At 43.1% G+C, this 23,713-nt stretch overlaps 1 protein-coding gene across 1 annotated transcript in view; it reads right to left on the reverse strand.

The window, feature by feature from the left end:
- LOC126471528 (dynein axonemal heavy chain 5) overlaps positions 1-23,713 on the reverse strand; it is a 1,073,018-nt gene that overhangs the window by 206,436 nt on the left and 842,869 nt on the right. Inside the window, exons 56-60 of the mRNA XM_050099754.1 lie at positions 21,609-21,874; positions 13,621-13,789; positions 8,049-8,360; positions 6,820-6,976; positions 2,018-2,148 (exon numbers count right to left, since the gene is read on the reverse strand). Of these exons, the coding sequence (XP_049955711.1) occupies positions 2,018-2,148; positions 6,820-6,976; positions 8,049-8,360; positions 13,621-13,789; positions 21,609-21,874 (1,035 nt within the window). The remainder of the gene's footprint in view (positions 1-2,017; positions 2,149-6,819; positions 6,977-8,048; positions 8,361-13,620; positions 13,790-21,608; positions 21,875-23,713) is intronic.

A 23,713-nucleotide genomic window follows, 5' to 3' on the forward strand; every position in this document is an offset into this window, starting at 1 on the left:
TTTGGTAAGAACTTTATTTGTTAGTCTACAGCAATGTTATACTCTTCAAAATATTCCCCATTACATACTACACACTTATGCCAGTTCTTTTTCCAATCACTTTTAATCTCATCCATACTTGTAAAACTGCTGCCCTTTAAGACCCACTTTGAAATGTTTATACCACTTGTATGCCCTTGGCTTACTCATAACAAGTTCACCAAAAGCAATATTCAACATTTCTAGAAATTTCATACATTTTATTCCATTCTTACAACAAAATTTGATACAGATTCTCTATTCTATTTTTATAAAAAACAAATAATCGTTGATGCTACCAAAACACATGTAATCTTTTTGACAACTGACAACAGAGTAAATAACCAATATGCATAACATTGTACACATACTTTAGAGACATGTTCACGAAGACAGTGACAAAAAAGAAGTGCAAATCGGACTAACACACAAAATTAAAAATTTCTGCTTACTTTTTAAACACTCTTCATGTTGCAAGAATTGTTAAGTTTCAATACAGTCCCTCAAAGAAAACTTCTACCTTTCAGTAGAAACACAAAGTAAGAACAAGCCTTAAATTCTACAGATTGAATGAATTATGTGCGGTTCGTTTCACGAATAGCAGTAGAGGAACATATACCATATTCACATGAACAGGCATTCGGTTCTATGTTTGTGGTAGAATCCTGACTTCCGTTCTTATGTTAATATTATTTGCTCTATTGTTGTATTTCGAAAGAAGCTATCATCTTTTGTATTCCTTATGGTCTTAATGCATTTGTCTAAAAAAAACGCAGCCGAGACGTATCTGTGTACGGTGTCGCCACAGATTTAAATCGCGCGCCGCGGCAGGGCCGGTACTACGTTGTGAAGCAGCCTGTAGAAGCGCCTCGTGACGTAGCTGGGTTGGCAGAGTGGGGACTCGCTCGCTCGCTCTTCAGTTTACCGACAGACTATAGTGACATGAAGTAGTACGAACACTCTCGAAGATAGACGGAAGCTATCTCGAGAAAGTCTATTAACAAAGTGTCCAGAACCGGCTTTAAGTGATGACACTAAGAATATACTAAAACTCCCTACATATCACTCCCATATAAAACGTGATAAGCGTAGATCAATTACAGCACCACAAAGGCGTTTTAACAACCATTTTTCCCGCGCTCTATACATGAATGGTACGGGAAAAGGCCCTAATAACTGGGACAAGGGTACGTACCCTCTACCCTCTGCCATGGAATTTACAGTGGTTCGCAGAGTATCGATGCAGATGACAATTTACGTTTTACTGCTCGTCGGGGTCATTTCTCTGTAAAACTCTTTACTTGAAACAACGATGTTTCGAGGTTAACCAGTCTAAATCCAGGAGATAGCTGGAGAAACAATATTGCAGAACAGACATAAACAACATATTGGTTGGCAAAAAGCTAAATTTTTTTAAACAGTGTATGTTAACCCATGCAGTGATTACAGTCTCATATTTCCCAAAAAAATATTTTGCCATGTTGTCGAACGTTCCTCCCTTATCGTCATCGTAGAGCAAATGTGGAGTTTCAGTATGCTGATTAGAAGGCAGCGAAATGGAACGCTACGGGGATTTGATAAGGGCAACACATAGACATGCTATTATATTTTCAAAGTATCTCTGCTGCATTTGCTCAAGATCAAAAGTAACAGTGCTTACGTTTTCCAGATCTTTACCAAGAAACGTTCCACTACACTGCGGTTTTGTTTCTACATTGGAGCTCCATATTTTGACGCAGAAAAGCTGGACCACCATAACAGTCCTCCCTTAGTCACAGTTGCTTAAAGGAATATCTTTCCTCATTTTGTGTGAATGGGACACACGGGGCAATCAAATAAATTTTGTTACATTTCCGTTGTACTACCACGAATGCCGTGCACAGTACTATGATATGGAGATGGTGATATAGCTGTGGCTAATCAGTGTATGTTGGAACTCTTTCCTTTTTGAAACGTTGGGGGATGTTGTATTTGTCTGACTCGGAACTAGGGTACATACCTGCGTTGAAGTGAGACGACTGAGTAGATTGCTCTCAAGCTCTTTCATACTCCGCTGATTCTGCATCACCGATTCGAACAGAGCGACACGCTCAGCCTCGAGATCAGATTTCTCCATCAGTATGACCCTTCCTGTATACAAATAAACGTCATGATGAAGGTCTTGATTATGTTTTGTATGAAAGCAAACAATTTATCATTTTATAAAACGCAGTTTTGTTTATGTTTCGCAAACGAAAGTGCTGGTTTCCAAACACCCTTTGTAGCGTTATACTATAGAAAATTAGGATTGACGATTCGAATAGTTTAGAAGTGTGTGAAACTAAGACATAACTGTGTTGGCTACTGTAACACATTATGCACATTTAAATGGTCTTCCAATGCGACGCAGAAGTTTGGAACTTGGCTCAGAGGTGCCTACAGCCTTCATCTATAAAAAGCGTGACGCCCTGCTTCGGCGACTCTTCGGACATGTGTAAAAAAGGCCACAACTCTGAAGTTCATGTGAGGTGTAAGGTGGGTTAATTATGTCACATTAGCATCAGATTTCGCCACAAAACTGCCCAATGCAGTGTCACACGATGGAAATCCCATCATACCCCCTCTTACCCACATTTCAGCCCTTCTCTTTACGCCTCGGTTATGGATGTCAGAACCGCGACATGCAGAGTTGAAATCACGCGTTTTTCTTATGGGTAGCCGAGGAAATCGTTTCAGACACACGTCTGCTCAGTACTGACACGAAAAGGCCTCAGGGAATGGCAAGTTTCGCGATGGAAATGACAGTTCACAGAGCGATGAGCAACAGGACGGTGTTCTTGACAAAGTTCGACACTGTTGACGCCCCCCGGATGATTCAACCGTTCTCTAAGAACATCGTGGGGCCGAAACCTCACTGAACATGATCGGATCCCTTTGGAGTAGAGCACAACACCAGTTTTCGGTGTGGTATACGGGGTGTAAGCACTACGGTCCGTTAAAAACTATTCGACGAAATCTGAAAGTGATCTGAAGTGTTAAAGGGTGTTTATGCTCTTTCAGCCCTGCTGTTTGGCGCCCTCCTGTGTCCTAATCACAGGGTGTGCAACATTGACACATGCGTGAATTAAACGGCAAACGGGACCTGATAAGACTTCCCAGTTTGGTAACTGGCAACAAGCTCGGTACCACCTGCGAACCTTTCATGAGCACTTCAAAAATGTTCTAGTACAGAGACTTCGACACCTATTCAGCTGAGGGGCACCCGAATGCTGCTCAAGCGCCTGAGGGCAGGCAACCCATTCGACACCCGTTAAATTCTGCATGCCTACAAGCAGGCGCTACAGTGGAGGGACACTCAGCTGAATGGCTGTCGAAGAAGCCGTGCAGTTTTGATCAACTGTGTGTGTGGGAGGGGGGGCGGGGGAGGCTTAGAGGGATCCTTATATTCAAGCAAGTGTGAATGATGCACCCTCGGGATCACGCCACGGGAGGGCGTGAAACAAGAGGGCTGAAGGAGCATAAACACCTTTTTCTGCTTCGATCACGTTCAGATTTCGTCGAATGGTTTTGAACGGCTAGCGCTTCCACCCCGTATACCTCAGCGAAAGTTGCTGTTGCGCTACATTCCAAAGGGATCAGATCATGTTCTACATCTACATCTACATGATTACTCTGCAATTCACATTTAAGTGCTTGGCAGAGGGTTCATCGAACCACAATCATACTATCTCTGTACCATTCCACTCCCGAACAGCGTACGGGAAAAACGAACACCTAAACCTTTCTGTTCGAGCTCTGATTTCTCTTATTTTATTTTGATGATCATTCCTACCTATGTAGGTTGGGCTCAACAAAATATTTTCGCATTCGCAAGAGAAAGTTGGTGACTGAAATTTCGTAAATAGATCTCGCCGTGACGAAAAACGTCTTTGCTTTAATGACTTCCATCCCAACTCGCGTATCATATCTGCCACACTCTCTCCCCTATGACGTGATAATACAAAACGAGCTGCCCTTTTTTGCACCCTTTCGATGTCCTCCGTCAATCCCACCTGGTAAGGATCCCACACCGCACAGCAATATTCTAACAGTGGATGAACGAGTGTAGTGTAAGCTGTCTCTTTAGTGGACTTGTTGCATCTTCTAAGTGTCCTGCCAATGAAACGCAACCTTTGGCTCGCCTTCCCCACAATATTATCTATGTGGTCTTTCCAAATGAAGTTGTTCGTAATTTTTACACCCAGGTACTTAGTTGAATTGACAGCCTTGAGGACTGTACTATTTATCGAATAATCGAATTCCAACGGATTTCTTTTGGAACTCATGTGGATCACCTCACACTTTTCGTTATTTAGCGTCAACAGCCACCTGCCACACCATACAGCAATCTTTTCTAAATCGCTTTGCAACTGATACTGGTCTTCGGGTGACCTTACTAGAGGGTAAATTACAGCATCATCTGCGAACAACCTAAGAGAACTGCTCAGATTGTCACCCAGGTCACTTATATAGATCAGGAACAGCAGAGGTCCCAGGACGCTTCCCTGGGGAACACCTGATAGCACTTCAGTTTTACTCGATGATATGCCATCTATTACTACGAACTGCGACCTTCCTGACAGGAAATCATGAATCGAGTCGCACAACTGAGACGATACCCCATAGGCCCGCAGCTTGATTAGAAGTCGCTTGTGAGGAACGGTGTCAAAAGCTTTCCGGAAATCTAGAAATACGGAATCAACTTGAGATCCCCTGTCGATAGCTGCGTTGCACATAAACGATGTTTTCTGAAACCATGCTGATTACGTATCAATAGATCGTTTCCTTCGAGGTGATTCATAATGTTTGAATACAGTATATGCTCCAAAACCCTACTGCAAACCGACGTCAATGATATAGGTCTGTAGTTCGATGGATTACTCCTAGTACCCTTCTTAAACACTGCTGCGACCTGCGCAATTTTCCAATCTGTAGGTAGAGATCTATTCGTGGACGAGCGGTTGTACATGATTGCTAAGTAGGGAGCTATTGTATCAGCGTAATCTGAAAGGAACCTAATCGGTATACAATCTGGACCTGAAGTCTTGCCCGTATCAAGCGATTTGAGTTGCTTCGCAACCCCTAAGTTATCTACTTCTAAGAAACTCATGCTAGCAGCTGTTCGTGTTTCAAATTCTGGAATATTCCATTCGTCTTCCCTGGTGAAGGAATTTCGGAAAACTGCGTTCAATAACTCCGCTTTAGCGGAACAGTCGTCGGTAACAGTACCATCGGCACTGCGCAGCGAAGGTATTGACTGCGTCTTGCCGCTTGTGTACTTTACATACGACCAGAATTTCTTCGGATTTTCTACCAATAGGGTTTCAGCCCCACAATGTTCTTAGAGAAGGGTTGAATCGTCCAGGTGGTGTCATCAGTGTCGAGCGTTGTCAAGAACGTCGTTCTGTTGCTCATCGCAGTGCAAACTGTCTGTTTTGGTCGGGAAATGTGTTGGAATAACGCTCCAAGGGAAGCGGTGGTTTCATTGGCGCCCTATATGCCACCTCCTGAGGCCATTTGATGTCGATTCTGAGCGAAGGTGCGTCTGAAATGTTTTTCTCGGTCAACCATCAGAAAAGCGCGTCACTTCAACGCTGGGCGTCACGGTTTTGACCTCCATCGCAGAGGCGCCAAAGGAGGGGATGAAATGTGGGTATTAGGGTGTGTGACGAGCTTCCCATGGTGTGACACTCCCGGGGTGGCGTTGGCGTAGCGTGGTGAAATTTGGTGCCAATGTGACTTCATTAACCCATCTTACACCTAAGATGAACTGAGCACTGGTCTTTTTTCGCGCGTGTCAACACCTTGCTGTTTGAAGCTTCGCCGAGTCAGAGGGAACGGTGGGAGAGCGCCACAATTTTGCACCATTATAGAGGAAGGTCGTGGACACCTTTGAGCCAAATTTCAAATTTCTGCGTGAAAATGTTACATAATTATTGGTTTTTAAAAAACGACCCTTTTATTGTGGTGGCAGTGTAGTTACAATATTTCACCAAGAACTCACAGCAAATCATTTAAAACGAATAAAAATCTTGTTCGAACAGCAATATTTATACTTTAAAGGCCTATTCTATAGCAACACAAATACAGTATTATGGATAGACAATAGAAACTACTGTTGATTCATTTAATGTTGAAAAACATGTCTCAGTATAGATCCGGTAGTAAAATTAGGAAGATTAGTTTCGAATTAACATTTCTGGAGCACTCAGTAATTTGAGACGATATTTCGTATTTTAGACTTAGAAAATAAAAGAATAAAGCAGAGCCTTGTTAGGAAACCACTCCCGAAAATTTATAGTGGTTCCTTGTAGAAAGTTTCCATCCTTTATTCATAGCACTACGTATGCTCTATTCAGCGTTCAACTCCACACTTCGACAAGGTAACACTGCTATCTACGTTAGGAGCTACAGTTTGGAGTAATTCCCAGAGTTTCATGTGAGAAGGGAAGCATCTAGGAACTTAATCTGATTTTGCAATACAATTTCTCATACATATACACATTAGTTTCCTTCATGCATAATAATATGAATGATGAATCCCTTTTGAAAAACCGCACCTGTCAACTACAAAAACCGAATCAAGTAGTAACCTGGCAAAAAACAATAAATTACGTACCAGTATTTATTTTGTGATGTCAACATTAACGTAACTACGAACTGAAAGGGGATAGTGTAAGTGTATGAGGTGCATTAATATAATCAGCATTACTGAGAACGAGAAAATGCGAGTCATTCTGTAGAGTTTATAGGTATGGAATCTTTTGCCATGCTCCTACTTACCTAACAACTGATCCTCCAGCCCCTGCATTGTCACAGTGAAGTCAATTATAGACGTTTTGGCGCTAATTTCCGGTGAATATGCTGGATTTGGGAGCTTTGTTGTGATGTACAACATGAAACCTGGCATCACGTCGCATTCTTTGTCTCCAACAACCACCTAAAACAAAGAACTTTGAAAGTGATTCAACTATATTAATACAATTGATGATGGTTGTGTGTTATAACGCATCCTTGCTCTAAGTTTATAATACTGAATTTTGATAGTTAAGGCACCAAAATGACGAATCTTAACGGAACATGGTTTTTGGAAACTGAATCGTAGTCTAAAACAGAATAATCTGCCTATGTTTCGTCTCTTACTGCGGAGGGACATCATCAAACACTAAGGAGTTTTAAATTCTCTTACTTTAACAGGAAATACACGAGAAGGAATGAGAAAAAAAATTTACTAGCAGCAATAAAAGTAATAACGTAAATGTTTATTCGTATCTACGAGATAGTTGCCGCGTCATGGCGTTACACGAAGTCAGTCAAAGATCGCCAAATCGAGCCGAAGTGTGTCCTGGAGGTCTTTTGAGAAATAAGTTACACTAGTTATTTCATTAAGAAGCAATGTCCAAAATATGTGTCATTTGAGTTCTTCCTATATTCTGTAGATTGAGTTCTTCGTATATTCTGTAGACGTCATTCTCACGTTTGTGAGTTTATAGGGTCTTTTTCTTCATTCTAAATAATAATTATTAGAAATATGTGTAGCCAGTCGAACGTTAATACATATGTGTGTGCAATAGTGCTTCCATACTTAGTCGTGTTTTACATCTGGAAATCTATAGTATTCTAGATTAGTTTCCAAAGTGTCCAAAATAATCAGCGCTAAACAACGAATATATGTCAAATGTACATGCAAGCAGAAATCAGATGAAAATACAGTAAGTAAGTATTACACTTAGAAATAAACTAACATAATAAAGCTGTCGGATCACAGACCACTGAGAACGTATTATAAGAATGAAACGAAACTCGTATGGTAGAATAAATATTCATTTTTAGCAGTCGCGCAGACTTATTTCAGATATCTTAAGTAGTTGTACATAACTGTAGACCAACTACGGACACCGTGGACGTACTAGTGAATAACAAAATAAAAAGTCGACGAATGTTATTACAATAATGGAACATTTGCACAAGAAGAGAGTAGATGCCAAGCAACTGCTAGCAGTGAAGCTGACCTTCTCTATGCTGCCCGATTTGATGAAGTTCTTCTCGAGCACGTTGTCGATGATGGGGTCGAGTTCTTCGCCCACGTCCTCTATGAGCAGCGGCCTGCCCAGGGAGAGACTGTCTTCCAGATGCGTGCGGAAGTACTTGTGGTGCAGGGAAGTTATCTGCAATTCGTTGCAGGCCTCTTTGTGCTTGATCCACATCTTGCCCTGCGTCTGAGGGTCCACCAGCAGTGGGTACGAACTGGATTTGGTCACAATCAGAGCGTTCTGCACAGACAGCTCGTCATTCGGCAGACCTTGCAGCGTCCACTCTGAAACCTGTATGGAGCAGGACGACCACGTCACAGTGCTATTTAATTTCTTACACGATCATTACTGTACGAAAACTATACAGACTGCGCAGTTAGACGTTAATTTCGTAACAAATAGTAAGTTACACAGTCATTATTAGGGTGCTGTTTCCACGTACGGAGGCAGGTGTGTGCCAATATTTTGTTGTAAAAGTATCAAGACAATGCGCTGGATGTAGTCGTGTACGGATAATGACGCATTTAGCATCTTTAGAGCCAAACATTTCCTATTATTAGATCATGTATCTGTGCTCGGCATTTTGTGCTCGCTTACTCGGTCACGCAGGTCTCTAGTCTGCGATCTCATTCGGTCTCTTTTTTGCAGTACGTATGTGCCAGAACTTCCAGCCTGTGAAGATACAAAGATTGAGAACCGTCACAAAGTCTGATACGTGTTATGGTTCTAGCATGACGTCTAGTCGGATTCTTACCCTCTGTCCTTTTGACAGTTGTAAAGTATCCAGTATCTGCTGCTAAGAAACGGAAATGATTTCCGCCCTTTCCATAATGGCCATTTAGAGACAGGGTGGATAAAAACAAGCTAATAATAAGGTCAGAGAAGGGTGGAGGACATCGACTCGAACAAATTTTTCCAGATTACCCCGCATGACATGCATCGTTATGGAGCTACGGCCATGACACGAACGCCAATCAGTGATGAGGGCGCGTAAGTGTGTGCCTTTAAATTAACGCGTCCCAGCTAACATCTGCCCGCTGAAGAGCACAGTTAATAATTAAATTAGAGGATGATAATGCTTTCAGCTGAACAGTCAAAGTACGGCAAACTTTAAATTTCTATCTGTGGCAGGTTACGTTAGACTCGAATTTTCTGTTATATTTACTGGCTAGCACTTAACGTCTAAAACAACAACGCTAGAAATCCCGTAATACCATTGATTTGCTATACTACACTCCTGGAAATTGAAATAAGAACACCGTGAATTCATTGTCCCAGGAAGGGGAAACTTTATTGACACATTCCTGGGGTCAGATACATCACATGATCACACTGACAGAACCACAGGCACATAGACACAGGCAACAGAGCATGCACAATGTCGGCACTAGTACAGTGTATATCCACCTTTCGCAGCAATGCAGGCTGCTATTCTCCCATGGAGACGATCGTAGAGATGCTGGATGTAGTCCTGTGGAACGGCTTGCCATGCCATTTCCACCTGGCGCCTCAGTTGGACCAGCGTTCGTGCTGGACGTGCAGACCGCGTGAGACGACGCTTCATCCAGTCCCAAACATGCTCAATGGGGGACAGATCCGGAGATCTTGCTGGCCAGGGTAGTTGACTTACACCTTCTAGAGCACGTTGGGTGGCACGGGATACATGCGGACGTGCATTGTCCTGTTGGAACAGCAAGTTCCCTTGCCGGTCTAGGAATGGTAGAACGATGGGTTCGATGACGGTTTGGATGTACCGTGCACTATTCAGTGTCCCCTCGACGATCACCAGTGGTGTACGGCCAGTGTAGGAGATCGCTCCCCACACCATGATGCCGGGTGTTGGCCCTGTGTGCCTCGGTCGTATGCAGTCCTGATTGTGGCGCTCACCTGCACGGCGCCAAACACGCATACGACCATCATTGGCACCAAGGCAGAAGCGACTCTCATCGCTGAAGACGACACGTCTCCATTCGTCCCTCCATTCACGCCTGTCGCGACACCACTGGAGGCGGGCTGCACGATGTTGGGGCGTGAGCGGAAGACGGCCTAACGGTGTGCGGGACCGTAGCCCAGCTTCATGGAGACGGTTGCGAATGGTCCTCGCCGATACCCCAGGAGCAACAGTGTCCCTAATTTGCTGGGAAGTGGCGGTGCGGTCCCCTACGGCACTGCGTAGGATCCTACGGTCTTGGCGTGCATCCGTGCGTCGCTGCGGTCCGGTCCCAGGTCGACGGGCACGTGCACCTTCCGCCGACCACTGGCGACAACATCGATGTACTGTGGAGACCTCACGCCTCACGTGTTGAGCAATTCGGCGGTACGTCCACCCGGCCTCCCGCATGCCCACTATACGCCCTCGCTCAAAGTCCGTCAACTGCACATACGGTTCACGTCCACGCTGTCGCGGCATGCTACCAGTGTTAAAGACTGCGATGGAGCTCCGTATGCCACGGCAAACTGGCTGACACTGACGGCGGCGGTGCACAAATGCTGCGCAGCTAGCGCCATTCGACGGCGAACACCGCGGTTCCTGGTGTGTCCGCTGTGCCGTGCGTGTGATCATTGCTTGTACAGCCCTCTCGCAGTGTCCGGAGCAAGTATGGTGGGTCTGACACACCGGTGTCAATGTGTTCTTTTTTCCATTTCCAGGAGTGTAATAAGCTATACTGCAGAAATCTTAAACCCACATGTTTAAATTTCTGCTAAAACACATACAACATTAATGAACTTCCACTCTAAGTACTGTAGATCAGTAAGTGTAAACTAAGGCAATAGTGAAAAACTTAAATTTTAATGTATTTTTTGCTCTGAAATCACATTTTTGAAGCAAATGCTTTAAATTCCTGCCTCCAAAATAGCTGAAAAATTGATATGATTGAATAAATGACTTTCGAGCTCTCGAAAATTCCTGGAATGTTGCGAATGATTTTCATAGTCTAATAATTTCCACGACCTGCTCATCACGGGCGTTGATTTCCATGCACTCGTTTCAGATCTACTATCGCTTTTATGGCCATATTTCCTTTGGTTGCCTTGCCCGAATCGATGCCTCGTACCATGCTGTGGCCTTATTTTCAGCTTGTTTTTCTTCACCCTGTGTGTAAGAGGTGAGTCATTTTTCAATTAATATTTCTTTCAGGTTTTGCAGTAATACCAGAAAACCTTTGTTTCTTATAAATCTGTACTACTTCCCTTAAAAGTACAATAATATTGACAGTTTTTCCACGTCCCATTTACACTGAGTATCCGACTAGATCTCCCTCGCTTACTCCCACTAACCCCTCCGCCCTCCCCCCCCCCCCCCCTGCCTCGCTCCGCATTAGGAACCGTACTGTCCCTATCACATTAATCAAGCGCTAACACCAAGGAAGTTAATGCCCTGAAATCCCGATGTGTAATGGAAATCTGATTACAAATAAGTATAACTGCTGAAACAGGAGGGCAATGTTAAAAATTTTACATTGCTGACTCGCAAAACAGGGAGTTATCATGAGTTCCTACGTCAACTACCTTTTTGCGCAGACATGCGCTGTCCTGTCACATTAATGTGACCACTGCCTATGTTCGACGCCAACGTGCAATAACCACTAACAGACGGTAGGTCGCAACGCTAGCAGTGGATGGTATATACAGCATGTCGGGGAGACGCGGAAAACAGTGCAGTCGCAGTCATAATGCGGAAACGGACCGATTTATCTGGCGTAGTAAAGGGCATGATCATTGACTTTCGTGGCACAATGGCAAAATGACGCTATCCAAAGCCGCCGCCGAGGTAACTATGGTGCACTACGGCTCATAATGACAGGATGAACGACGCCTACTGAGATGTGTACGGGCGATTAGACGTGCAACTGTTGCGGAACTGACTGCTCAGATGAACCAAGGGGCCACCAACAGCGTCTCCTCAACGATCGTGCTGCGAACGTTGCTGCGTATGGGGCCTCCGTAGCAGGCACGCATGCAACTGCACGTCCACTAAGTGGCGACAGGTGGACTTTTCAGATGAATCACATTTTTTTACGGACAGATGGGCATTGGTGTGTACGGTTCAAACGTCTGAAATCTAACACCCTGCAACAAGCACATGAAGGGTCCGGGCAGGAGGAGGGAGTGTTACGGTCTGTGGAATGTTTCGTGGCATTCCGTGGGTGATCTCATCATTCTGGAAGGCACAATGGATCAACAAAAGTACGCATCTATCCTTGGGGACCATATCTACCCCTATGTGCAATCTGTTTTTCATTGGCACGGTGGCACCTACCAGCAGGACAATGCAATGTGTCACGCAGTTTGCAATGTACGGTACGTGCGTGGTTTGATGAGCACCGGGATGAGTTTACCGTACTCCTCTTTTCACCAAACTCACTGAATTTAAGCCCAATCGAGAATCTTTTGGACCACCCCGATCGGGCTGTTTGCACCATCGATCCTCAACTGAGCAACCTAGCGCAGTTGACCCCGACTCTGGAATCGGCATTGCTCCACATCCCTGTCTGTAGCTTACAGAAGCTCATCGGCCCTCTACCTGCACGCCTTTCAGCGGCAGCACTGCAAATGATGATTGTTTAGTTTTTGACAGTCGGTCACATTAATGTGACTGGACAGCGTATAAGAACACAATTTATGTAGAAGCGAAAGCATAGGTGGATGAAAGGTACTAGTAGTTTGAATCTACACTTCGATATGGATCGTAAAGGTTGCTCTGATCGAGCAGATTGTAGTGTGTTGCCGGCAAAATACCGACACCATGTTTGGAGTGGCGGTCCACCGGTCGGTCAAGTAGCTCCCCAGTTACTTAAAACGTAATTATTCTTCCGGTTCGTGGTCTCGCTCTGCTTGCAGGGGTATCCACATGGATGGGTGAAGTATCACTGGGAACGCAAAGTGCATAATCTGTCCATATGATTACTTCAAATGTTTCTACTGCGTAGATAATACGTTGTAAATGAATACAAACTACATGCCTAATACACTAACTCCTGGCCAACTGTTAAATAATGTACTAATCTACGTTTGGACATCATATGACATATAACACAAACCTCTCTATACGTCGCATTTCATTTATAAAATAAAATCAACTTTAGCAGCTGATGTAAGACGTTACATGCTGACTACATTTTGGTGAAAATGTTAAATTAGCCATCACTGTTGTCCATTTATTAATGTCCCGTGTCAGAGAGTATGAGTGTCATAAAACAAACAATTTTCATAGGGAAAATTTATCAGCAAGAATAGCTGCAAGTACAAATTTGTTACTTGGGTTGCTGAGATAGATTCGGTAGTATTTAAACCAACGTGGATGTAATGTGATGACAAACCAGATTCTGACATAAAGCTCTTATGCCACCATATGGTCAAATATGGGACCGAATGCAAATGACTATTTCAGAACATACATATAATATTAAAAAAAACATATTTACGTTCATGTCATACACAGAAAAAAACTTCGACCGTCTCTTGTACGTAATGTTAGGCAGACAAGTTCGCAACAAACTGGACAAATTTGACGTAGACGAGACTGCAAAAAAAGTAGAGGGATTCTTACCGTCGCACTATCTACAAGCATGTTAGTGATATTCAGGTCGTTAGTGAACGGGATCTCCTTGGACTTGAGCGTAGTCTTCCAGCTGTTAACGAGTCCGGCCCGGAACTCCTGGTTATATGGGCCGCAGTACGAGAGGAAGCCAGTAGCCAATACGACGTCACCCACCAGCCTGCGAAAAAAGAAGGAAAGGAAATTTTCTTTCGTAACGTAAGTTGGTGTGCACAAATTCCTACTTGCTATCATCAAGTGAATGAATGTGCGGCTCTATTCAGATGAAGCTTGCGTAATTTCACAGCTAAATTCAGATTTGCTGCCTCCTTTTAATACTGCGCTAAATTGGCTGGAAAGGGGTATGGAGTAGGTGGAAGGGGTACAAAATTTTGTATTTTTAAATTTCTCACCAGTGGGCGACTGCCGATCCGACTAGCGGCAGGAAGTTGAACTACGGGCCATAAACAATATAGACATACTACTTACTTCATTGCCAATTAAGAGAAAGGTCACAAAAAGAACATCACTGTGAAATTTTAAGGGAAAAAAATATAATTTATTGGGTCCTATTAAATCGTGCCAAGTCCGTCTCATTACCTAAACCAGCACTGCCCACCTAGCTCCTGGCTCCGCGATATGATGTAAATTGTAAGTGCTCTACCTACTCTACCAAAAGATCTCTCATTCTTATTTTTATTCCCAACTTGTGTTGAATAATTCACTCTCATATTCTCAGGACAGCGATAGTTTCTACTACTGGACCCTCTGTTAGAACCTGCCTTGGCATGGGCCCTATTTACTGATGTGGATTATAGTTTCCCTGAAACGATTCCCAGCCCTGTGTTGATTCATTTCTCTGCCCCTACCACTGTGATCAACGCGTCCCATCTGGCACATTTGTCTCCTGTTATCCTGATTCACACCACTCGGTCAGTACTAATATTCAGTACTATCAGTGTCCCATCTGTCTATCTCCCTTACTCTTTTCAAAAATTAATCTAATATTTAATTGTTAGTCAACATCAAACATATTTTGCTTGTAGGTAGTTTCTCCCTTAAGGTATCAATAATATCGTTCTCCTCAAGGATCTTATCTCAATACTCTGATCCCTTTGTTAGATCCTATTGTCTAACAATAAGTTCCTTCTTTACTTTTCTAAGATTTAAAAAAAATTTCTATTGAACTTCATTACTTTTTCTCTCCAAAACACTTTCTCCTAGCTCTAACTTCCTTAGTACTGCCTCTAAAAAATTTTTCCCTGTTTCCACTTTATGCGTCAATTCACTGTGTCCCATTTCCATTTTATTTGGCAACTCACTCTGTTCCAATTCCACTTTAGCCTGTCCTGTCCAAAATTCAGGCATTAGTAAAACGAAACATTTGGTCCACTTGAGCCATTATATCAGCATTTTCTCGTTTAATTTCTGCTGTTACTTTTTCCACTACAGGTTTCACCTCGGTTTTTGTCACTTCAGCTAATGTGTCGCTGTCTCCACCAATTTCCTGTTATATAAATGTTTCACCCTCAGTTTTAATTACTTGCTGTCTAATATTAACAGAGTGGTCAAACACCTTATTGTAATTTAATATTGAAATCTTTGGGTTCTTACAACAAAAACTCCCAAGAAAAATTTTCATTCAAACAGCAAGCTCATCCTAGTATTGGTAAAGTACAATGAATTGTGACTTGTCCTGTCAAGCAGAAGCCACCTGCATTGGCCCACTCCGTCTTTACCCATTAGTATACTATAATAAGTAAAAAACCATAAAGTAATGAAATGTTGTTCAGAAGCAATTAATATAGTTCAAATAGTAAATGTAGTCTGTGTGGACCCTAGCGCGCCAGACTATGACTGGGGTAGTGTTACTTTCCCACATACTGTTTCTATGAATTAGTTTTTATCTGTAATGAACACTTGTTTAAACAGTGCAGTATGCCACTCACAAAACCAAAATATCTAATTACTTAATTTGTCAGTAACCTCAAATGAAAGCAGTTCTCAAAACATATAATCAAATTAACATGTGCTCTCAAAGTTAGCACAATGATTAACAGTTTAACTTTTTCCACTTAGCCATAAACACTTACTCGAGTACGTCTGGACGCATGTGCAGTTAACTAAGGAATCACTAAAGCACAATAACATAGTATTTAAGTCTCATGCATCAGTTATCTAATTACTACATCGTAGTCTCATCTTGTACATAAGTTCTAGCACCAAATATAATCCATGAACTGCAACAACCTGCGTCACATGTTTGTAAAATGAGTGTACTTTGTGTCTCATGTGCAAAGCAGATCTGTCATAAACAACAAGAACACCAAAAATCTATGGAAAGGTCATTACTTGACATGAACGAATTGGCAGTCTTTTAAGCGCAAACTGATATACGTGAAAAGTTAACTATACTGCAAATATGAATAAATTTTGAGAGTGTTAAATTCATCCAAAATTGCTGCTAAATTCTGTGAAATTCCAATAATTGTACTTCAAAACAATCACAGTACCAATATGTTACAGCACTCTTTCGTCCAATCACAAGTGCTGCCCTTTCTTTTACATAATGGCAATTCACTGTACTTATTGTCCACGCTGATCAACAATTTTACCATAACAGACATGATAAAGTTAAAGTTCCTTTTATGCACTGAAAAGATTCCTTATTAGTGACAAAACGATAACTTAGCTAAGACGCTTTTTCACACAGTGACATTTATTAAATTTCTTCAAAATATGTTCCTCAGAAAGATCTATATTGACTCATTAAATAATTTACAGTTCATGTCACTCTTTACAACAGCTGCCCAATAAACACTTCTAGAACTTACGACAAAGAGCCACAAGTTCTAATTTCGCGTCTATTTCCATTGCCGGCGTCATAATTACGCCCTCGAGCACTTGTAATCACTATCTTGAGTGGGGTCAGGTTGTCTTTATTAAACCATTCATCATTCCGTCAAACCACAAAAATATCAATGCTAACTCACGTGTATTACAATCAAATAAATCTCCAACGACTTTTACATCATAGGATATTTTACTAAACGTTTCGCGCCACACTTTCCAAAGCCTTTAATATTTGTTGGCATGTCAATTTTTGCAACAGGTGACTTCCTATCACCTTATACAAAACAAATGGTTTCAAAGCTTACACTCCCGCCCAACAGATTTTCCTAATAATATTTCCTTGAAATGACAAAATTTATAAACATATAAACACACTATAAGGTTAACAAACTGAACGTACAAAAGTTTGCATATATTGATACACCATATTTATCCAAAGGTGTCATACTGTTAAATCGATAAGACCAGTATGCGGTAGCATCGTCCTGTAATGGCTAGTGAGTCGATCATATTAGTTACACTATGTAACTTAGAGATGGCATATGTATATAGATTTTGTTATTAGTTCTAGAAGTGCTTATTATACAATTGTGGTAAACAGTGACATAAACAGCAAATTATTTAATCAGTCATACAGTTCCTTCGATTCATACATGACACACTGTTTCGGCCACAGATGACACCCATACACTCTCGCAAATACGATGTGATTTACTGATACGTTACAAATGGCAGCACATTCTTCTTTAACAGCTGAAATCAGAGGGGTAAGTGATGTCGGACGCTGGAACCTGCTGAAAAGTCGACGCTGTTATTCATCCCAAAAGTGTTCCATTGCAGTCTGGTTGGGACTCTGGGCAGGTCAGTTCATTTCAGTTAAGTTATTGTCCACAAACCACTGCCTGACAGTTGCTACTTAATAACACGGTGCATTGTCATGCTAAAACAAACAATCATCGCCTCTCAATTGTTCCTCTACTGTACGCAGTACATAATGCTGTTAAATGTATTCATATATTTCCACGTTTAGCGTTTTATTAAGGGTAACAAGGGAAACACACTGTAACGACGGAAAACTCCCCCATACCGCACGAGTACCACCTCCGTACTTCGCTCTTGCCACTACAAATGATGGCAGGCAACGTTCGCCAGGCGTCCGTCAAACTCAGACCCATCCATCGGATTGCCACAGGGTATGGCGTGACTCATTACCCCAAATCACTCGCTTCCAATCATCCACTGTCCAGTGGTGTCGCTCTTTACACCGCCTCAAGCGTCACTTAGCACTGACTACAGAATGTGAGGTTTACGAGCAGTCGCTCGACCACTGACGCTATTATTTTTAACCTTCTACTCAGAGTCACTATGCTAGTTGCACTGCTGGTAACACTTTAAAACTCACGAGTGATTTCTTCCGCTGATTTCGTGCGACTTTTCACAACCACCCTCCCCAGTGCCGACGGTCCTTGCCCATCGGTGCATGAAGGCTATCTGCTCTCGATTTAGCTATGGTTGGTCCTTCATCTTTCCACTTCACAGTCACAACGCCAACAGTCGACTTGGACAGATTTAGAAGGTTTGAAATATCCCTGATGGATCATCAGGTGGAATCCGATCACTAGTCCACGTTCGATGTCACTGAATAGCCCATTTTTTATTTATTTATTTATTTCTTTATTGTTTCGTAGGACCAAATTAAGGAGAAGTCTCCATGGTCATGGAACGAGTCAATACATGAAATTATAACACGATATTAGAAACAGATAAAATGAAATATAAAAAAACATATTCAGGTTACAAGTCGTAAGTTTAAATGAAGAAAATCAACAATGTAACACTGGAATTTGCTTAATTTTTTAGCTCTTCCAGGAGCTCCTCGACAGAATAGAAGGAGTGAGCCATGCGGAAACTCTTCAGTTTGGACTTAAAAGAGTTTGGGCTACTGCTAAGATTTTTGAGTTCTTGTGGTAGCTTATTGAAAATGGATGCAGCCAACCTGTATCCTGGTAAAGGAAGCCTCTGAATTATCTCCGTATTTAAGAAGTGTTCAGATATACCAATAATTTCAGAGTCAACATCTATAAGCAGTTCACTAACTTTATCTCTAATACCTTGTATATTTTGATGAAATATACTAATTCCCTCATTACTCGGATACCTAAGCTTTGTCAAAAGTGATTCCCTTGTTAGAGAGACTTCCCTTAAGCAGGAATACCTATCAGCTGACTTCAATCTAAAAAAGGTGCAGCTCTAACACCCACTACTGCAGGAATTTTCCCATGAGTGATTCCACCAACCTCACCTATGCTGTTACTGCTTCTTTACTGACAACAGAATACTTCTGGCTTGTTTTACACATAGGTGACAAAAGTCATGGGATGGCGATATGCCCATGTACAGGCGGAGGTAGTATCACGTACGCAAGGTATAAAACGGCAATGCATTGGCGGAGCTGCCATTTCTACTCATGTGATTCAGGTAGACACATGGAACATTCTATTTCGGAAATCTTTTGGTAATTCAATATTCCGAGACCCACATTGTCAAGAGTGTACCGATAATATCAAATTTCGGGCATTATCTGTCACCACGGACAATGCAGTAGCCGACGGCCTTCACTTAACGACCGAGAGCAGCGGCGTTTGCGAAGAGTTGTCAGTGCTAACAGACATCCAACACTACGTGAAATAACGACAAAAATCAATGTGGGACGTACGACGATCGTATCCGTTAGGGTAGAGCGGTGAAATGTGGCGTTACAGACTATGACAGCAAACGACTGAATGGAGTGTCTTTGCTAACAGCGCGGCATCGCCTGCAGCGCCTCTCCTGGGCTCGTGACCATATCAGTTGAACCCCAGACGACTGGGAAACCGCAGCCTGGTAAGTTGAGTACCGATTTCAGTTGGTAAGAACTGATGGGCTGACCTCACGAAGCCCTCGACCGAAGCTGTCAACAAAACACTGTGCAAACTGGTGGTGGCTCCGTAATGGCGACTGGAAATGGTTGCGTTCGGTTACTTGGAGACCATTTGGAGCCATTCATGAACTTCATGTTCCCAAACAACAATGGAATTTTTGTGGATGACAATGCGCCAATCACTGGGCCAGAATTGTTCGGAATTGACAATGCGCCAATCACTGGGCCAGAATTGTTCGGAATTTGTTTTCAAGAACATTCTGGACAAGTCTAGCGAATAATTTGGCCATCCACATTACCCGACATGAATCCCATCAAACATTTATGGGGCGTAATCGAGAGATCAATTCGTGCACAAAATCCTGCATCGGCAACACTTTCGCAGTTATGGACGATTATAGAGGCAGCATGGCTCAATATTTCTGCAGGGGACTTCCAAAGACATGTTGAGTCCATGCCACGTCGAGTTGCTGCACTACGCCAGGGAAAAGGAGGTCCAACACGATGACTTTTGTCACCTGAGTGTATACTGGGGATCAACCTCTCATCATCAATTCCGTATTAAATAGGGGTGTAGAGATACTTTTTGTAAGGTAATGTATAACCAGAATTTCTACGGTTCTCTGAAAGGAATGTATAAGATACACTATGTGATCAAAACTATCCGGACACTCCCAAAAACACACGTTTTTTTATATTACGTGCATTGTGCTACCGCTTACTGCAAGGTACTCCATATCAGCGACCTCGGTAGTCATTAGACATCATGAGAGAGCAGAATGCGGCGCTCCGCGGAACTCACGGACTTCGAACGTGGTTGGGTGATTGGGTGTCACTTGTGTCATACGTTTGTACGCGAGATTCAAATGGTTCAAATGGTTCTGAACACTATGTGACTTAACATCTGAGGTCATCAGTCCCCTAGAAATTAGAACTACTTAAACCTAACTAACCTAAGGACATCACACACATCCATGCCCGAGACAGGATTCTAACTTGCGACAGTAGCGGTCGCGCGCTTCCAGGCTGAAGCGCCTACAACCGCTCTGCCACAGCGGACGGCTACGCGAGATTTCCACACTCCTAAACATCCCTAGGTCCACTGTTTGTGATGTGATTGTGAAGTGGAAACGTGGAGCGACACGTACAGCACAAAAGCATACAGGCCGACCTCGTCTATTGACTGACAGAGACCGCCGACAGTTGAAAATGGTAGTAAGGTGTAGTAGGCACACATTTATCCAGACCATCATACAGGAATCCCAAAATGCATCAGGATCCACTGAAAGTACTATGACAGTTAGGCGGAAGGTGAGCAAACTTGGATTTCATGGTCGAGCGGCTGCTCATAACCCACACAACACGTCGGCAATGCCAAACGACGTCTCGCTTGGTGTAAGGAGCATAATCATTGGACGATTGGACAGTGGAAAAACGTTGTGTGGAGTGACGAATCACGGTACACAATGTGGTGAACCGATGGTAGGGTGTGGGTATAGCGAATGCCTGGTGAACGTCATCTGCCAGCGTGTGTAGTGCCAACAGTAAAATTCGGAGGCGGTGGTGTTAAGGTGTGGTCGTATTTTTCATGGGGTGAGCTTGCACCCCTTGTTGTTTTGCGTGGCACTACCACAGCACAGGCCTACATTGATTTTTTAAGCACCTTCTTCACTGCTGAAGAGCAATTTGGGGATGGCGATTGCATCTTCCAACACGATCGAGCACCTGTTCATAATGCACAGCCTGTGGCCGAGTGGTTACAGGACAATAACATTCTTGTAATGGACTGGACTACACAGAGTCCTGACCTTAATTCTATAGAACACCTTTAGGATGTTTTGGAACGCCGACTTCGTGCCAGGCCTCATAGACCGACATCGATACCTCTCCTCAGTGCAGCACTCCGTGTAGAATGGGCTGCCATTCCCCATGAAACCTTCCAGCAGCTGACTGAACGTATGCCTGCGAGAAAAGAAGCTGTCATCAAAGCTAATGGCAAGTCAACACCATATTGAATTCCAGTATTACCGATGGAGGGCGCCACGAACTTGTAAGTCATTTTCAGCCTGGTGTTCGGATACTTGTGTTCACATAGTGCACACTTCTGATTTGAATGGTCTTTGTTTGTTAAAAAAAGCTCTCGCCCAAGTCTGTGTTTCAAAATGGCAACTAGCCTTCCACGTGTGTTGTAGATCGCTATCAGATTTTCGAATTACTCGGTACGCACCTGCCGAGCTGCTCCTTGAACTCGCGGCTCTGCTGCGTCCAGCGGATCTTCTCCCCGCCCAGCCCGTTGATGAGCTGCGTGGCGGCGGTCATCTTGCGCAGGCAGACGTTGGCGGCGTCGGTGAGGCGCTGCTTCTCGGACACAGCGGCGTCGTACTGCTCCTTGACCTGGCGCAGCGCGCCCTCGCGGTCCTCCAGCTCCTGCTCGGCGCGCGCCAGGTCCTCCATGGCCACCTTGAGGCGCGCCTCCTGCAGCGTCAGGTTCGCCTGCAACACCACGGCGCTCTCTCTACCATCTCCCTACTTCTCTGTCCAGTGCGAAGGTGGGAAGCGCGCTGCAAACGGCAACCACTGTTCGATGTACGAGCTGAACTCACGCTCCACAGACAAAATTTCTGAGATTGATCGGGAATATTGTGGTGCCCCGTGGACTCCTGTGCCTCATTAAAGAGTAACTGCACTTTTTTAGTGTTTTACTTCCCGTTACATAGTGGAAGCTGCACCGTGGCGGGCACTCAAGCCTTCTTGCAACTTTCACAAGAATAAAACGAATTACAATAAAACTATTTCCTGGAGAAAGTATGACGTTAATACCAAACAATCACAAAAGCAAATAAAAAACGGGTATTAGGCTGATGTAGGTTGATTCTTACAAAGAAGAAGACCGCAACCAGTCACTATTAATACTGCTATTTATTTAAGTAAATAGCGCCGTAACCGGTTTCGAACTGACAAGTTCATCATCAGATGACTGTTCACATGATTTGCAAGATACACTTTACATAATCGATAGTTTTCGATTTTTATTCTTCAGCTGTGGCGAAATATTCTTGGTGTGTTGGTGAAGCCGGCCGGAGTGGCCGAGCGGTTCTAGGCGCTACAGTCTGGAACTGCGCGACCACTACGGTCGCAGGTTCGAATCCTGCCTCGGACATGGGTGTGTGTGATGTCCTTAGGTTAGTTAGGTTTAAGTAGTTCTAAGTTATAGGGGACTGATGACCTCAGAATTTAAGTCCCATAGTGCTCAGAGCCATGTGAACCACTTTTTTGTGTTGGTGCCCTACGGTAGAAAACAGTGTTGCGAAATATATGCAGCACTTGGTGATGTCCAAATTATATAAGTGCTGCATATGTTTTGGAATATTTGAAAAATACATTCCTGCAACTTCGCAACAAATTCGCGCGGAATTTTCGATGTAAGTACCATAACCACTTAACCTCACATTTATTTACTCTGTATTTCATCGTTTGGAGGTTAATTATGTTCACATAGGGCGCTTCTAACACTGTTTTCTACCGTAGGTCACCCACACACCAAGAATATTTCGCCACAGCTGAAGAATAAAAATCGAAAACTAACGATTATGTAAAGTGTATCTTGCAAATCACGTGAACAGCCGTCTGATGATGAACTTGTCTGTTCGAAACCGGTTACGGCGCTGTTTACTTAAATAAATAGCAGTATTAATAGTGGCTGGTTGCCGTCTTCTTTTTTGTAAGAATCAACCTACATGAATTGCACACAGCCACGGTCTCACTGTGTCAGTTTTAGACAAAACAGCATTAGGTTAATGCGTAAGTTCGTTGTGTTTCTGTTTTGCATTTCGGTATTCCGGTTGGTATGGGCATATTTATAGACTGTCATTTTGTATTTGTAGTTCACTGTTGCTATTTGAATTTACATATTGTCATTTTGTCATTTGGAGATAGTGAGTGGAGCTGTGGACACTAGAAAATGTAGTGCCAAGTGGAGAAGTCGGAATATTACCTACATGTTCTTCTGTTTGAATTCAGAGGGTCCAAAATTCATATGAAGATTATCTTCGTAGTACTAGTACCAATGGACGTTCACAAAACACAGATTTCTTACCACCGAGGACAAAACCAATGTCGCGTTAGAAACAACAATGAGCAGCAGAGGAGTCTGAATCTGTGTTCTAGCATGCAAACCAGTATGGCACTGGTGCTTGTCTGCCGCCTGGACAAGCACACCGGTATGTCTACAGAGTGTTTCAAAAGTCATACTACACACTTCTAGAGGTTGTAGAGGGGACTTAGTAGATCAAGTTTTAAATATTAACCCATGTCCGGAAACGTCATCCAAGG

The sequence above is a fragment of the Schistocerca serialis genome, chromosome 3, assembly GCF_023864345.2.
Source record: "Schistocerca serialis cubense isolate TAMUIC-IGC-003099 chromosome 3, iqSchSeri2.2, whole genome shotgun sequence".
Taxonomy (NCBI): domain Eukaryota; kingdom Metazoa; phylum Arthropoda; class Insecta; order Orthoptera; family Acrididae; genus Schistocerca; species Schistocerca serialis.